This window comes from Bactrocera latifrons, unplaced genomic scaffold, assembly GCF_001853355.1.
Source record: "Bactrocera latifrons isolate USDA-ARS-PBARC rearing strain unplaced genomic scaffold, ASM185335v1 scaffold_77, whole genome shotgun sequence".
Lineage (NCBI taxonomy): Eukaryota > Metazoa > Arthropoda > Insecta > Diptera > Tephritidae > Bactrocera > Bactrocera latifrons.
Window position 1 is genome coordinate 279,129 of NW_017537456.1, and position 18,208 is coordinate 297,336.

Genomic DNA, 18,208 nt, shown 5'->3' on the forward strand with positions numbered 1-18,208 from the left:
TCTATTCCCTTTCTACAACAAACACAGTAGTGTATACTATCTGATAATATAAAAAAAAATCGATTTCTCAAAATTTCACACTGAAACGATCGCTTAATAGAAATTTTTCGAGCTTTCCTGTGAACCTATTATGTTGCCCACTTTGATGCTCGTTCGGTCAACATCCAAAACAAAACCATGTATTTATACATACTTTCAGTTCTTTAGATCTTTGCGATTAAAGAACCAAGTATAATGGAGTATTCAAGGCCAATACACACTCGGAATAAAAATTGAAAATTAAAATATGATAATATCCTAAGAAGTTACGAGTTACGTTGTAAAAAGGCTAYCGCTACACTGGCCAGGTCAGATTTTACGGAATCACCTTGCAAAACTGTTTTAATGACTGATGCACTGCGAAACTTTCATTTTTTGTTTATATGTRCTATGTATGTAAGTAGATGGGACGGTCTAATAAACATAGACAAAAAGTCTCGGAAGAGTCATACATTAGATACATATGCAACTATGTTTTTTCCACCATATATTCCGAAATTTACTTCAGTTTAACAGCACCACAACAAAAGAAACTGAAGATCGAGAACAATTCAGTTTCCATACACAAACAACATTTTGGGCTCAAAATCGCAACGTCAGAGTTCAGTAGAAAGTGGAAAAGGTAAAAATGCTGGCAGACAAAACAACCAAATAAAAACAACGAAGGGAAACTAGAAAAAAACATAAAAAGCACACAAAACTAAAACCGATATTGCATACGAATTAATTGAAAGAAGCTGCACCGATTGTACGTGGAGGGAGTAGCGCAAAACGGCATCAATCCAAAGGCGACTCATCCAGCAAAAGCAACGCATACATACATGCTACAATGTAGCTAGCGATCGCATCCAAACACAACAAAGCAAACACTTACTCATTYAGCCAGTCAACGAATACAAGCAAAAGGCACAGCCAGGTCGCCGCCGGGCCAAACCTCATCAGCCGCTAAAGATCTTACCAGCAGCGGCAAGTCATCAACAGCGCACTAAACGAACGGGCAACCAGCCTGCCAGCCGATTGTCATTTATACGTACATACAAACAAACCAACTCGTAGTTGACGATCGCCAACAACGATCAGCTCAAGTGGCAGGTGATGTAGKGGGTAGCGCACCTTATAAATACCGGCACTGTTGTTCTGTGTACTCAGTTAATATTGAACGGTGCTATAGAGAACAACGTCTGAACTCAACAAAACTAAAACTACGATACTCGTTGACTACGAAACTTTGGGATTTCAAAGTGATCTAGAAAAAAATAGATATAGAAACGAAAAGCGAAGTTTATAGACTTGTTAGCATTTCAAAAGAAAATTGCAAACCAGTATTTTGCAAGTAACTCTTGCTTTATAATTACGGTAATTAAACAATTAATACAGTGTAAAAAGTGCAGAGTGAAGAAAAAACTATTCAAAAGAAGAGRTTTAAAGTGTAGCTAGTGACAATTTTTTAGACATTCTCAATTAAACTATCTAGTCATATTTGAGTGATTTTCTTTTCATTATTATTTTAGTGTCTATTTTGGTGAACATTTCACTTTTGGGTGAAAATCGCTAGCAAAAGATGTTGCGTGGTAGCTTTTTAGTGTTAACATTACTCCTAACGCTCGGATACCTGCAGGCGCTGCCATATTACGGCGAGTAAGTAGACGCATATTTATAATTTTACAAATATCTAAGTTGCACATAGCCAACTACATGTGCTCTGCACTATGTATAAATAACGGTGTATACACATAAATAGCAATTAGTATTGCATTAGTGGCTTTACAAATATGTACAACAAAAATGCTTGTGGGATTGCGGTTGTAAGAAATAGATCAAAATTACTGCTGTTCTTATTTGTATTAAACATTTTGAAGATACTATTTTCGAGGGGTTTTTAGTTCAAACCTATGTATCTTAATATATAAATTAAAATAATAATTGGTAAAAGGTTRAGAGCAAGCAATTTTCATGTGATTGCTTTTATTTTTTGTTCTATTTTTTTTTTCAAGTTTATTTTCTTTCCGTTCACTTTGGTTTTTTATGACAATATATAGAAATCTAAGATGCCTTTTAAATTGGGTAGTCGAAAAAGTCTTTTGAATTATTTTTGTTTATTGTTTTTATTTAATTTCATTTAATATTTTCTTACATTTAATTTGTGAACTACTTGTCATGGGTCAAAAATCGATTTGAAACAGAAAACGAAGCTCGCTTTTATCTGTTTTTTATTAACACCAATCAGTTGTTAGAATTTTTCTGGATATACTTTATTGGCACGGATAATCAGAAAAGGTTATAAAATTAGACTCACGACCAGAAAATTTAATCATAATTGGTTATACTAAATGAATTATATATTAYTACATACATATGTATGTGCTATTTAAGGTGAAACTTTAAAAATCAAATGAAAATAATGACGAGTACGTACATTTCTCAACAAATCTRAAGAAAATATTTGCGACTTAGTGCTAAGAGGATAGTGGGGTATTTGACTTATCCTGATTACGAATTTTAGTTCAAAAATTTCCATCGCGTACASCTATTTTTCTCATTGTAAAAGATGGTGGTTTGACCCCACACCACCACTTACTACAAAACAAAAAATCCTACGTGTTAAGAAATTTTTACTGTCATTTTCGGTTTTGACAATTTCATTTCATATTTTAATAAAAAAATTAAGAGTATTTACTAAAAGAGAAGAAATAATATTTATTTCTTTATTTTTTTTTTTAATGAGTTGTTTATTTCTTTCTTATCTAACATAAATTATTATTATTATTTTTTAATTTGTCAGGGTATTTTTTTCATTTTCTCTAYTGATTATAAATGGATTGATTAATTTGCTCCACAGTTTATCCACATTTCAACATTCTGTTAATTTCATAGCAAAAATGTTAAGTAGCAAAGAAAAAAAAATCAATAAATAAAAACCACCCTAGTGTATATGTATGCTATCATGTTAAATTATTTAGTAACGTTATCAATCTGTACGCTTATATGTACTTCAACATACAAATCATAATTGAAATTTTTCAATACATAATGTGACATTTCCATCAGTCATTATCTACTCATACAAATGATATGTGTACTATATATGTACATATGTACATATGTACATATGTATGTACATATAAAAAGAGTAATGCCAACCATACATTGTCATGCATACACACTTGCATATATATGATACACTTAACAGCTTATCACAACGTTTTCTTCGAATCAAGCTATCTGGAAATTTCTTAATTTGTAATTTACACTGTGAGTTAAAATTTAAAGTGAAATGCATGTGGCCGGGTAATTGAAACACTTGATCACAACTGCAGTATGCTTACTCTAAATTAAATGAGTTACACTTTAATTTTACTTAATTTAATAGCTAACAAAAACAATTTCGTAGTTAGTGCAGAGTTTCAATTAGTGTGAATTAAGGTGGGAACAGATTAAGGATTGCGCTATCTTCAACTATCAGTCAAGCGAATTGAAACGCATGTCGGAGAAATAAATAAGAGCATGAAAATACGCTAAATGAATCCTAAATGCGCCATATAAATAAATATAAAATTTCGATAGAATTATATTGTATAAATATATTTTTGAACATATACATTAATGTATATGGGTATATCAAATTCTATATATTTATGTATGTATGTATGTATATACGCTTATAACACTTTAAGCCGTCTTCTTTTTTGCTTAAAAATTTTCGGCACATTTCTGGTTATAAAAATTTAAAAGCCGGTGTGTCATGCATTTCAAGTACAATTTAGCGCTTTGGACAAAAAATTAGGGGAAAAACGTCAAATTAAATAATTTCATTTGTTAAATCGGCTTTTGCGTATTAAATTTTGCAAATTACAGAATATTTGTAATGGAAATATTTCGGCAATAAAAAACACATATACATATATTCTAAAAATATAAACATTCGAACATTTAATTTTTTTTGTAATACTAGAACTACTTGTAGTTTAAAAAATGAGCATTTGTGGACTAAATTATGGAGTTACTAATACGACTGGTCGCGTTGTCATTATTATATATAAATTATGTTTAAAACTAAGTATAAAGACTAAGGCAATCGACGATCCCCACGATCGTTAATCAACATTACTGAAATAGACAGGAATCCGAGGATTGACAACTCGACAGCATTAATTAAAAACAGTCGGAGATAGTTTTCAGTAACAATAACTTGCATATTCATTGTATAGAACTACATATATTTAGCTTATTTTGTTTAAAATCAAGTCAATAAAAATTTTTCATACTTTTTTATTTTTCGAAACGAACTCCTATCGTATTTGTTTCAAAGTTAGACTTTATGTTCTCCTTACATATGTATGTAAGCTATTAGAGGGGTTTTTTCAATTTTTTTGYCTATTTTATGTTTAACCAAAACCCGTATCAAGCCTCAAGGCTGTTTGCAAAGTATTTTTGTTTTTCTGAGTGCAGTTTAAATAAAATATGCTAATTCCAACAAACGCTAATGAAAGAAAAATAAAAGCAATTGACGCATATGGTCAAAAATAGTAGAACTTTTTAATTTAAATTTCGCACGAAAATCCAATCGTCGAAATTTTTTTTTTTCTAGGTTGGTATGACCGGACGAACTGTTTAGAAGGCCATTCCCGAAAATTGACTTTAACAACTGCTTCAAGGATAGGGAAAAAAGTTGGCACAAGTGTATTGTACAAGAGGGATTACTTTGAGGGAGACGRCATGGATTTTGAGGAATAAATTATGGTTTTTAAAATTATGAACAAAGTCTTACTATTTTTTGCTCATAGTAGTATATTTACTTTTGACCACAACTGTAAATTTTTATTATAACCCCCCCGAAAATAAGCAATTCACTAACAAAGCATTAGTTATTTCTTATAAAAAAAAACAAAAGCGTTTCTCGAAGCTTCAGTAATATAAATATGTAAATGAACCYACTCTTTCTTTTAAATATTCATATGTAAATCCTTCCTATTTTGTATACACATATGCATATACTATACATACATATACTGTATAAATATGTATATAGAGGTTATTATTAAAATGGAAGTAGAYAAAATAAAGTAAAAAACTTCATTGGAATTAGCTTTTCACTGCAACGGTTTCATAAATCTGTCATAAAATAAATTAAAATTTAATAATTAAGCAATAAAATTGCTTCAAACAAAACGAAAATGTTTAAAAGCGTACATACATATATATYAAGAGTGACGAAAAATAATATGCATTTAAATACATATGTACACACATTTTATGACTATGGTATGCAAATAAGGAGAGCTGTTGGTGCTTCTTTCTATTTTTCGTTATTTTCCAATGCATGTTCGACTTTCTTCTTTCCATTCCACCATAAGGTATGTTTGTGTAACTATTGAAGTAGAGAAAAATTGTATTGTCGTCGTTTTTGTTTTTAGTTGTCACACATTTTCTGCATTTGTATAGTTCGTTGGCACTTCTTTTATTTATTTTCCATTTATTATACACTGAACATACATTGAATTTGCTACGAAGTTTGTAATACCCAGAAAAAAACGTCGGRGACCCTATAAAGTATATATTTATGTAGTATGTACAACATATAAGATTAGCATGACGAACTGAATCGATTTGGCAATACTGTCCATCTGTTTATGGTGTAGTCCCTCAGTTTTTGAGATAWAGATCTGAAATATTCACACATTACAGGAAGATGCTCATTAGTCGGAACCACCACYGATATCGAACCAAACTCAAGCCCTTGAAGGGAAACCTTTTTTATTTGACAAGAGCACATTGTTCAGACTGAATTAATATCGCTTATAACTGCCATACAAACTGACCCACAAAAATCACGTTCTTGTATGGAAACTTTTTTATTTGTGAAGGGTTATAGTTTCGGTGAAACCGATGTTAACTTTTTTCTTATTTTCTTTTTTAATTTTAACACATTTCTTGGAAACGGTGAAATTTTGGCAGTTTAAGAGTTTCTTCATTTACGACTACAAATAGCAACACATCGAATAAGGTCATAAAATGTAAAGAGGCGCAWATGCGTGTATTATATTGAGTTTTAATCGCCACTTCTTGTTGCATTTTAAAGCAATGTTTTAAAGAATTTCTGACCTCGTTCGATTGCAACTTAGTAACGGTTTATTTACGAATAGCGCAACAGCAGCTGTGCCGCTTTTGCACCAAACTCAATGCAGTTTAACTAAATTGGCAGTGTCGTAGTTATCTGCAGAGRGGCATATCCATAGGTAGAACTTCCGTTTATACATACATACACATAGCAGCATATACTTATGTACATATGTATGTGTGCCAAAAGATCACTTAGTTCGAGGGTACTAACTTACAGCTTGCTGTCTGTCTATCGCTGTTGCCTTCAGCTTGCTTCGTAGCGCTTGCAAATCATGCAAATCTTAGCGTTTCTGTGCTTCTTCACTGCGCACAACACGCTTACGGTCAAYTTTATTTAATTTTTTATTTCCCGACAACGTTGTTTTATTGTTTCTGCGTTTACGAGAAGTACCTATAAGCGCTAAACACACACTTTTTAGTGTTTTATTAATGGCTTTTTCTGCTACAAACTAACTGTCAAGGCACGACTTTTACGAAAAGGGGCTAACAAAATATTTTAAAGTGGGGCACCGGGTCTCTTTTATGCTGTTGGTTTCGAAGTTGTGTTGTCTCTTTATCTTTGTATTTGCTGAGTAAACAATAAAACATGAACCATGCAAACGAAAACAACAAAAGCATTATTTTTGTGTTTTTGTGTGTGTGTAATTTTCAGGCTATGCTTAGCAATGATTATTTAGCACTCTTCCAATTAATGCAGTATTGCTGTTCCACGCAAATAGTTCTAGAAAGATACATCCATGTTTTGGCTTACGTGGCTCTTGCGATGAACAACAACTGTTTTGGCTAAATTTGCGATTTACAGTTAAAAATCAGACGGATTTAAGGTGTTATGCCAATGATGGCAAAAATTAACACATCGTATGTACATACATACATACTTATACGTATGTGCATATATACATAGCTTCTTGCCAACGTGATGTAAAGCGTTTTAGTCAGTGGCAATGGAAATTTACGGAAGCTTGTTAGCACAATGAATTTATAGTTTTTACACATAGTTCATACACACATACATATGTATACAGTATATGCAAATGTGTATGCTTCCGTTTAACATTTAAAAATAATTTTACTAAAATGCTAATGTTTATATTTAATTTAGCAGCAAATCACAATAATTTTGGGATTATGGCCGGCTATAGAGATCCCAAACAAAAGAAGTGTATTTCCGTGTTTAGTAAGTTAGCGGATAGTAAACCCAACTTACTTTTGTTTTGACAAGGCGGGCCAAAGAAAATWCTTTTAATCTGATCTATCATGAGCTTCTGTATAATAATTTTAAGTTATTTATATCTGCAGTAATTTGCATTTTTCGTCTGAGGTGGATTCTGGTAGATTGCGTATTTCTCAAGGAATAGGATTCTGTTTACGGGAATTAAAAAACGTTGTTTTAAGTTCTGTAATAATATAAAATAACGATAATTTATGGATTGATGTTATGTTTGTCCATGAGCAGATATAAAACTTAATCTTTTGCAGAAGTTGCTGAAAACATTTTTTTCGAGCCTAAAGCTTGACCAATACTTTCGGAATATATCGTTATTATTTTTCTTTTGAATTCCTTTTCGCAACTTATCTTTATTATGTATTCAAAATATGATATGCTTTTATCTTATTTTAATTCTTCTAGCGTTTCTGTCTAATTTTTTTTACGTATTTCAAACATTCTTTTAGTCATAAAAYTTATTAGATTTGCAAAAACTCCCCCAGAGGTCTTTCTCAGAAATGTCATTTCGAAATATAATATATAAAAGTTCAGTTGGGTGGTTTTATCAATAGTTTTGGGAAACGTTTTTTGAGTCGTCGCGTCACCTTTATATTTTTTTAGTAAAACTTTGTTTAGACTCAGCTAAGTCGTGACCTACTGGGTTCAAAATATCGGTTCCATTGTTTACAATTAAATAAATACATATATTTTAATCATTTAATTACTGAAAATATGTCTCTTTTGAGCGTAAATTTCCAATAGAGTAATTTGAGTTCTTGTCGTGTTATAAGCGAGCTTGTAATTTAACATTTACTGCGTTTCACACACAGTTGTAAAGTGTACAAACCCCACTAATCGCTATTTGTATATAATGTCTCTTTGTTTTCCAAAGAAATTACGTGGAAAAAGTGTACCGRTAATAATTTCATTGCGCATACAAATATTAACAAAATTACCTTTYATATTAATTGTACTGAATTTAAGTGCTTTCATATTTATTTTCATTATTTATTTCCACTACGTATTTGCAATTATRAAAAATAAAAAATAAAATTGTCAGCTATTTTAATTTTCAGGTCACACTAATTATGAGGCTTTCTGGYTTTATGCTTTTAAAGTGTTTGTTTATGAAATTATTTATACATATGTATGTATGTACATATTACATATACAAAGTGTATGTATGTATATTTGGGAGGTTTGTTAACCTTATAATAATAATAGTAGTTCCAATATGGCAAATGCCTAGTCACAAAATATACTAGGAAGTGTAATGCTTAATAATTGCCTCCACAATATTGCATTTGAAAGATGGTATTGTCGAATTTAGATGAAGATGTATACATATGTATAATAAAAATTCGTACATTATAAAATAAATAAATTCATAGAAAAAAATACACCGCAACTAGACTTTTTGTTTCTTTTACCAATAAAAACAATRTTCTTGTTTATTACTCAATAGAATATTTTCATACATTTTTCCGTTTACCAAAAATGGTAGCCAAATGTCAACGCAGTGCAAGGAAAAACGAATTAAAATGCACAAAGAGGCACGTGCTTTGTCACATCGTGACTCATAATTTTAATTATTTTGTGAATTCATGTTTGAATAAGTCTTATGTGTGAATGTTGTGCACAATAAAAGAGAATTTCAATTATAAAAGCCAGCCAAAGTGATTTATATGCAAAYAACAAGCGTACCTATGTGTGTAGGTATATAAATATGTCAGTTTTTTAAACTTTGAAAGGAAGTAACATTTAAATACCTGAACTCATCAAAACTTTATGTAGCCACAATTTTTCATGCTTAAGCGTAGCGTATGTGTGTTTGTAAACACACTGTGACGCAATATAACGAAAATTTTATATGKCATTCATGCCAAATCTATACATGTAAAAGTAATAACAAAATTTTAAAAATCATTTTACGATTTMAATTAACTATTTTCTTATTGCACATTGTTTAAAATTTTATTTTTTTTGTTTTCACTTAACACTATTATTTACGCAACGCTTTATGATATTTCAGAAGTCAAAAAAAGGAAAAGGTTATCAGCTGGTTAGAATTTTGATCACATTTTCTTATTGTTTTTAATTCTCTGTAAGTGAAGTGACAGAAAAATTTTGCGCAATGAATAATAAAAATATATTGTAGTTTTGTCAACTTATATTCAGCAGTGGCTCAAATCACTTTTTGAGGAGTTGCGGGGGTACTTAATTAAACTATTAYTGAATGCGAATCAGCTTAATATTTTATATGTTTTTTTGCTTTCAAGAAATATTTTTAATTTTTTCTTATCAAAATTTTTCAAAACMTGAAATTGATAGAACATTTTATAAGTACAAAATAGTGCTTATTACAACTAACTTTTTCTATTTCTTCTTCGAAGATTTCAAATTTTTATGTTAACAAATAATAAAAATTAAAAAATAAATATTGTTATATTGTGTTATGAACTTTTCTTATATGTACTAGAATTTATTTGTATAAGTAAAGTTTTTGGATGTGTCACTAACGACTGTGCGTACTGTCATTATTTTTTTCACTTGCAAATTTCGACTGCGGTTTGATTTTAATATGGTTATCATGATTATGTATCTGGAATACAGAATATTCATTAATTTTTTTAATAAACGAAACACCCTCAGTTACTCAGTAATTATTCCGGTCACATAACTTGCACACAAAATCGTATTTAGTATATAAATTCCAATTAGTTTTATGCTCGCATACACATTTTTTATATAATTTTCGAATGTATTACATACCATATATAAATATATAAACAAACTTGAAATAACAAAAGTTGATTTCAAAATATAGAAAATAAATGTCTTAATTTTTGAAATAATTAGACATTTTATAGCAGATTTTTACAGAAAAATTAAGAGCAGATAATTTTTAGAAATGTAATAGCACAAGGTGACAATGTTATTTAGCAGAATACAGTAGCTTCTTTGACGAATACTGTTAAATGTAATTTTAATATTGCCATTTCCATATTGTCATAATCTGTTAATTAACTTTTGCTTCTTCCATATTTTTCAAATTCTCTGCTCTGCTCTGCTCTGCTCTGCAAATACTTAATGATCTTCCTACCATTATTTGTACTATTATTTCTTTCGTTACTTCCAATTATATCTACAAAAATGCTTTCACTGAAAACACCATATTAAACAAATTCATTCTATCAAATACATACATACATTAAWATTARAACATACCTAGAGATGCATTAAAGTAACGCTTAATTACAAAACACATAAACAAACATGCATTTTATTTGAATATTCGTAGTTTTGCGCATCTACATCATATCACAACACCGTTACAACACCGTCTCTTACAACCCATACCATTAACACCATTCGCACCATTACCACCCGCACCCGCTGTTGACACACAAGTAGTAGAAATTTTTGAACCACAAGCGCAATCAACTGGTGGATATCCAAATATTTGGCAAAATTTTGCTAATTCATATCCTTTAAATCTGGTTTCTAGTAATTTCGATGAAGAAGCCGAATTTGTGCCGCTCGAACAACAACAGCAGCATGGACGTGCCGGTTCACCGCATGTCAGAGAGAAACCATTTGGTAAGTAACGAATTGATTTTGTATYAAATTGTAATTGAAGATATTCGTATTTTTAAATAATAAATATGAATTTGATTGAGAAAGCAACAATTTTTAATATGGAGTTATGCTTTCACTGCTCGTAAATTGTTTTATCTCGAAATAAGTATGGAAATATAAGTAAAAAAAAAAAGACGAAGAGTAWTCAGTGCTTTTTACTTTTAGAGTATTAAAATATTTCTATTACTGTTTTGTTATTTATAATATTATTTATCTTTTGTTGTTTCTAACAAAAATATTTCTGAAACACTRTTAAAACCAAGAAAAAACGTTAACTTCGGTTGCACCGAAGCTAAATGCCCTTCACAGGTGCATTTCTGTTAGTAACTATGTGTTCAGTTTGTATGAAAGCAATTTTTTTGGAGATTATATAATTACCTTAGCAATAATCCAAATTTCGTGAAGATAACAAGTCAAATGCGAAAGTTTTCCATACAAGAATTTGATTCCGATCGTTCAGTTTGTATGGCAGCTACATACATATATGTTATAGTAATCCGGTCTGAACAATTTCTTCGGAGATTACATTGTTGCCTTAAAAAACCATCTATAGCAAATTTCGTGAATATAACTTGTCATGTGTGAAAGTTTTCCATACAAGAACTTGATTCCGATCATTCAGTTTGTATGGCAGCTATATGCTATAGTTAACCGATCTAAACAATTTATTCGGAGATTAAATTGCTKCTTTAGAAAGTAACCTGTGCCAACTTTTGTGAAAATACATCGTGAAATGTGAGAGTTTTCCATACAAGAACTTGATTCCGATCGTTCAGTTTGTATGGCAGCTATATGTTATAGTGGTCCGATATATGCMRTTCAGACAAATGAGCAGYTTTTTGAAGAGAAAATGACGTTTGCAAAATTTCAAAAGGATATCTTAAAAACTGAGGGACTAGTTATACCCTGTTCAGGGTATAATTATAATTTTACTTTTGCCTATATAATTGTTTATATGCTCATATTTAAGTTAATATCGATTATACTTATTTCACAGATGTAGATGTTGTGACTAGTGAGATTAATGGTGGCAATCAAGCCCCCGGCGTGTTTTTCCAGCAATCATTCCCCTTCCTCGGAAATGATTTCTTCAATTCGTTTGGCGGTTTTGGTTTCGGCGGTATCCCACAAGAACACTGGTGGAAGGGGTAAGTGCCGTTTTAAAATAATTTATTATAAAAAGAGTTTAGTGGGTATTAGGCTAATTATTATACTTAGGGCCGTTTTCTCGATGTCTGGTTAGCAACCATCTGTCTGATCTGTCTGCTAAGTTCTGGTTAATTCAATCAAGACTCATTCTTTCTTTCGGTAAAGTTAATTGACTGAGAAGATGTCTAAGATTTCTTAAATAAAATTATTTCGGTTCTGATATGAATTACATAAAAAATGCAAATGTATAAGCACAAATGCAATAAATTTTTTTTAGGAAATATATTATCTGAACAAATTTGCCTTTGACTGGTCCATTTAAATTACGCACGCAAATCAAATTCATAACATTTTTCTCACATTGTTAAAACTTTTTTAAATTMGCGTGAAGTTTGATCTTTTTATGTCACTTAATATGTGTTTGGCTGCTGTATAATGTAATATGTAATTATAAGTTTTCAAGTTTTCAAGTGAAAACGCTACAGAAGCAGGTGTCTTTACTTAGCATTCAGTGAAGATCGTGAAGTCATCGGATATTTGCTTCATGGGAGTCATYCATCCGCCTCTTTTAATGACATAACGTTCAAAATTGTTAAAGAAACAGAGTTTCAAAATCTTCGTGTTGATAATATAGAGATAGCAGAAGATCTCAACATCTCTTATTGATCAACATTTCGGGTCTGAAGCGTGTTAATGCTGGAACTGAAAAAACACGAATCAAAAGAGATGATTGACAACATATGTAGCTGAGGACCCTATATATTCATCAAACACATCATTAATGGTGGTGGRTTTATGAATATAACGTCGAAACTGTCTAACAGTCTAGTGATGGTTTTCTAAAAATAAGACGAAACTGAAAAAACCAAAACACTTAAAGACACTGAAGTSCTGCCTTATTAGAAAAAGAAATAGGATTAAGCGTTGACGTGCTTGTATTAGTTCAAAACAAGCTTATTTTGAAGGCGRTAATTAAATATAACGTTTTAAAATACGTGAAATTTGTTTCTTTTTTGCCCCAAGCCCGGCTAAATTTGATCAGACGATATTACAATAAAAATGTGTGAAATGTGGAAATGTTTGACCTACGCGGTCTTAAAAAAAGTAACTCTATAAATCTATGGTACACCCATATTTGTTTGTTTAACAACTGATAAATATTAAATACTTCTCATAATAACTTTTATTGTTAAACAAAATTTTTCCAATGTCAACATTCGCTTCAAAAGCTCGCAGAGAAATTTTTTGTTAAACAAAACAGAAATATGAGARGAAATGATATGTAAAAAAGCAAATAAAACAACAAACAACAACAAAAAAGTAGCATTGAATGATGCTCATTGACATCAAACCGAGATAATTTCGCCATTTACCAAAAGTGAAATCGCTCACTGTCATTTACACACTTCTTCACAGCCCATTTTGACTGGACGCTCAGTASGCAAGCAAAATGCTAAGCTTATGCGGTTATATGATAGAGTGTCTGAATTTTTAATGACATACAATTGTTTAGCACATATGTATGTATGTATTCCATTCTTAACATATGTATGTAGTAATGTAAACATATAAAGTTTAAAAATATTAAGATACTCGTATCCCAGTAAATAGTGCTGTGCACAAAAAAGAAAATCGCGAAGTATTTGCTTTTTACTTTCTAGAAAATTCTATTTATTTTATTAATGCATATTGTAGTACGACATTAGTGGTAAGTTTAACCTTACATATAAAGACAATTAAAGTACAGTACGCACTGTTTAACCGTCACAACACATACTGAGGTGCGCAAATAGTTGAATGGTCTTTGACTTAAACTTATTAGTCACTTTCGAAAATAATAATGAAAGCATAACAAATATGGTTAACAAACGGAAATAATTCCATTTAAACATATTTTGGAATAGAGTTGCCACATTTAGAAGAAGTTAAACTGATTGAGGAAGCGTTTTAAGCTTACCACTGAACCGGTTAATATCAATCCCAGCAACTTCGCTAGGTTCGCTAAATGTGCGTACCGAGATATTCAATCTCGGTGTAGCAAAAGGTGGGCAATGGAGGAGGAAGTTAAACGCCTTGTCTTTGTCCATACAACTTTGGTAAAGAGTGTTCGACAGAATATTTAAGAGCATCGCGTCTGAACCTATTTGACAGTGTTCAGTCAGAGCACCTATAATTGAGGCGAGATTACCTTTGCTAAGAGCTAGTAGTTTCAAAAGATACCGAAAATCTCTGTGAAAAACATCGACTCTCTAACTAAAAAGGTTTTATGTACAATATGACGCACATCACATAATCTTAAAGTATCAAGAAATCGTTTACATGATACAGGTTTAACGAACCTCTAGAGAATTTCACCTATTTTGGCAATTGAGACGAGACACACTCTGGTTTAATTGGTGTTAACAGGCATTATTGATTGTTTGGTAGGAAAATAAACATTTACGTATTAAGTTGTGTGTTAATTTTTTTAACTCCAAAACAAAGAGACAACATACAAAAATTGTAAAATATTGTAAAAATTGTATTCTAATACAAAATATTCCGCTCTGCAAAAAAGCTCTCAATGATTTTTTCTTAGAAATATTCCTTTACAAGTTATACGCATTTAAAGTTATGCATCAAATGTACTCACTTAGCATTCAGGAATACGTTTCACTATGTCGTATAAGCAACACAGAAAGTATAAATCACTTGCATAAGTGCTCAGTGCATTTGATGTATTCATATAACTTTTAAAGGCATTGTTTTATTAAAAGAATMGTTCAGACATATTATGTAGAGAGAAAAATTTGTTATTAGAATATATTTTAAAGTTGTAAATTTTTCTCATCCCTTGGGATATACATACGTATATACAAGAGAAACAAATGTAGTACTGCCACGGTTTAATTTCGAAATGAAGTGCTTGCACATGTTGCATCCTTATTTTTAGGTCAAAACAGGACACACTAATGTATGTATATATATAAAATAGCAATAAGTAGTTTTATAATAATTATAATAACATGTTTTATGTACTAATTTCATAAATACAATTGGTCCAATTTTTTTTATTAGCGCTGCTTAACGAGTTTATACTGTAAACTTGCCTAAATTAATCGTGCAAAAATTCTACTACGCTTTGAAATAAATAAGGAATTATAAAGTATGAATCAACATTTGTAGTTTGAAGAAAAAATTTGTGTAGATGCATACATACATATGTACTAACTATAGGGATTACAAATCACTCAAGATTTTTTTCCTGGGTTGTCAAAGCATATGTCACCGTATTTTTATGCAATCAAACGAGCGATTAAGTAAATTGTTTCCTCCATTTCAATTAGTTGTGCGAAGATCGCATTCATTGCAAAAATAAACTGGTTAATACACACATATGTATGTACATATATAAAGGTTRTCCCAAAATTAACGCAAGATTTAGATTTGTCACCATTTAGATGTCACATTTAAAAGCAATCGATAACTGTAAGTTTAAGCTTAGTAAAAATGATAGATTTACGTRATTTCGTTATTGAACTATATCTCAAAAATAATGAAAGCTTTAATACTGATATTTCGTGCAAAATCAAAGAATTTTCAGCTTGATGGGTTTGTGAAAYGTCAAAATTGTCGCTCTTGGGGTTCTGAAAATCGAGATGTAAATGTCGAAAAACAAATATGTGCGTCACAATGTCTTACTATTTGGTGTGGATTTTGAGCTAGAGGCATAATTGAACCACACTCTTTTCAATATACGGCTGGTCAAGTAGTGACTGATATTGGCGCTCTATAAYGCGACATGCAATCGAAATACTAAAAATTGTATTTTCTATTTGATTCCAATCTGGCGTTAACTTTGAAACACCCTTTAGATTTGCGCATATGTATGTATGTACATTCATATGTATGAAAGTATACATATGTAAGTATACATATTCTTGCTGAATTTCCAAAAGTAAATGTAGGAGTTAATTTAGGCGATACGGTATGCAAATTTTATACATTTATAAATGTATGTATGTATGTATGTATGTGCTAATACATACATACATATGCCGTCACCCAAAATGTAAAGCAACGTAACATGATTTTTCATAAATTTACAAGCGAAGAAAAAGCGAAATAATAGAAACCACCCATATTAAAAGAAAATGTGAGTTTTGGTTATAAATAGGTTATATATTGGTTATGTTACACATATACACATACATGTATATGTATGTGATGTAGTGAATCGTGAGCAATAAAAAAACTTAATTTCGATTATTTAGATAATGTGTTGTTGTCTATTTTAGGTGACGATATGTATGTATGTGCATATATGAAATACATACTTATATGTACATACTTATGTACATATATCACACAGATGAAAAACTCTTCTCACATTGGAACTTTGTAAAAATTTTATTTCTAAATTGTATCATTGACGAGCAGCCTCCCCTTTCTATTTTACGGTCTCAGATTTGAGTTTGTTTAAACTATTAGCATGCATATTTACTTAGTTATATGTACCTACACATGTATGTATGTGTACGTGTGCTAAATAATTKACGCTAGCAATGACAGAACAATGGSTTTACTGGTACGTGCAAGCGGGTCTCCAATTTACATGCATTAGTACTTAGAAATGTACGAGCAGCAGTTATTTGTAAGTGKAGTGTGGACGCGCCAATTTGCGCCTAGCCGGCAATTTTTCAACTTTCCCGCTAATTCGTGAAATTTCTGCTAATAAATGGGGACTAACAACACTGCCGGTGCAGTTTTGGCAAACAATGCGGAGAGCTTTCACATCAACATACATAAATACATACATACATATATGTATAAGTAGCAATTTGAATGCATTTGGAGTATATTTCTATTTTCATAGATAAATGTATATCAACGTATGTAAATGTCTAAAAGTACATTTGTCAATTGTTATTGCACTTTGCCCACAGCTGCTGCATGCATATCTCGTTTATTTACATCAACAACAACAAAATTCAATTAAATGTGAGCCATTAGTTGCATACATGTTGTCAATCACACATACACATACCTGTGTACATTTTGCATACTACTTACAACAACAAATAATGATARCAAAAACAAATAATACAAAACATAATAACCTGACCGGCCGGCAAATTGGCACAACGCTTAATGGCATAAACATATTTACTATACATACATATATAAATAGGCGTATACATGAAATACATGCATTTACGATACAAATACTTGTATGTATGTATATATGTATATCATCAAACCAAATATATTTTTATTGCAATTTGACAGTATTGTTCGAAGCGCTTGCTACTTTTGAACTATAAGCTTTCCACAAATTATCTCTCATATAAATCAAATACGCTTASGCATTTACATACATACATAAGTATATGTACATACATGCAATATATTTGCACGACAGGTCGTTTTTTCCTTCTAAAGATAGATGTAATATTTATGCATGCAAAATGTTGGTCGTGCGTACGCGTGTATCTATGTTTTTCTGGCTGCAATAAAAATCCTTAATAGTGAACAAACTTTCACTACTTGTTTTTAAAGCAAAAAAAAAATATTATATTTAAAAATTATTCATGGGAAAGAAAAATTGCAAAAAATAAATGTAGTTATGAAACAAAAAAATCTCAATAAAAAATACAGTGGCTCTTGAAGTGCAAKGTAAATTTGTACTTTCCGTTAAAAATATATTTTGGTTTCAAATTTGAGTAAATTCGACATTGACCTCCCTTCAAATTTAATAATTCAAAAAATGACAATACATACATACATACATACGTATGTAAACAGTCCCTCAATAATCATTGATTCAGTTCAAATGCTTCAATTTATGTTTAGTTTCTTYCATGTAAAGGATTGTCGAAAAGCCTATTCGTATTTTTAATCAAACTTCAACTTATTTTTATACTGTCGCAACAAAGTTGCTAAAGAGTAAGTCCTAAAACTAAAAGAGTCAGATATAGGGTTATATATACCAAAGTGATCAGGGTGACGAGTAGAGTTGAAATCCGGATGTCTGTCTGTCTGTCCGCCTGTGCAAGCTGTAACTTGAGTAAAAAT

General features: G+C 30.8%; 1 protein-coding gene across 2 annotated transcripts in view; it reads left to right on the forward strand.

Moving 5' to 3' along the window:
• Positions 1–1,176: 1,176 nt before the first annotated feature.
• The window catches only part of LOC108976504 (transforming growth factor-beta-induced protein ig-h3), a 22,626-nt gene continuing 5,594 nt past the window's right edge, over positions 1,177–18,208 (forward strand). The window contains exons 1-4 of one of the 2 annotated variants that reach the window (XM_018945657.1): positions 1,177–1,395; positions 1,551–1,677; positions 10,668–10,966; positions 12,003–12,153. In XM_018945657.1, the coding sequence (XP_018801202.1) occupies positions 1,601–1,677; positions 10,668–10,966; positions 12,003–12,153 (527 nt within the window). In that variant the 5' untranslated portion in view covers positions 1,177–1,395; positions 1,551–1,600. The remainder of the gene's footprint in view (positions 1,396–1,550; positions 1,678–10,667; positions 10,967–12,002; positions 12,154–18,208) is intronic. The other variant, XM_018945658.1, reaches the window with a different exon arrangement.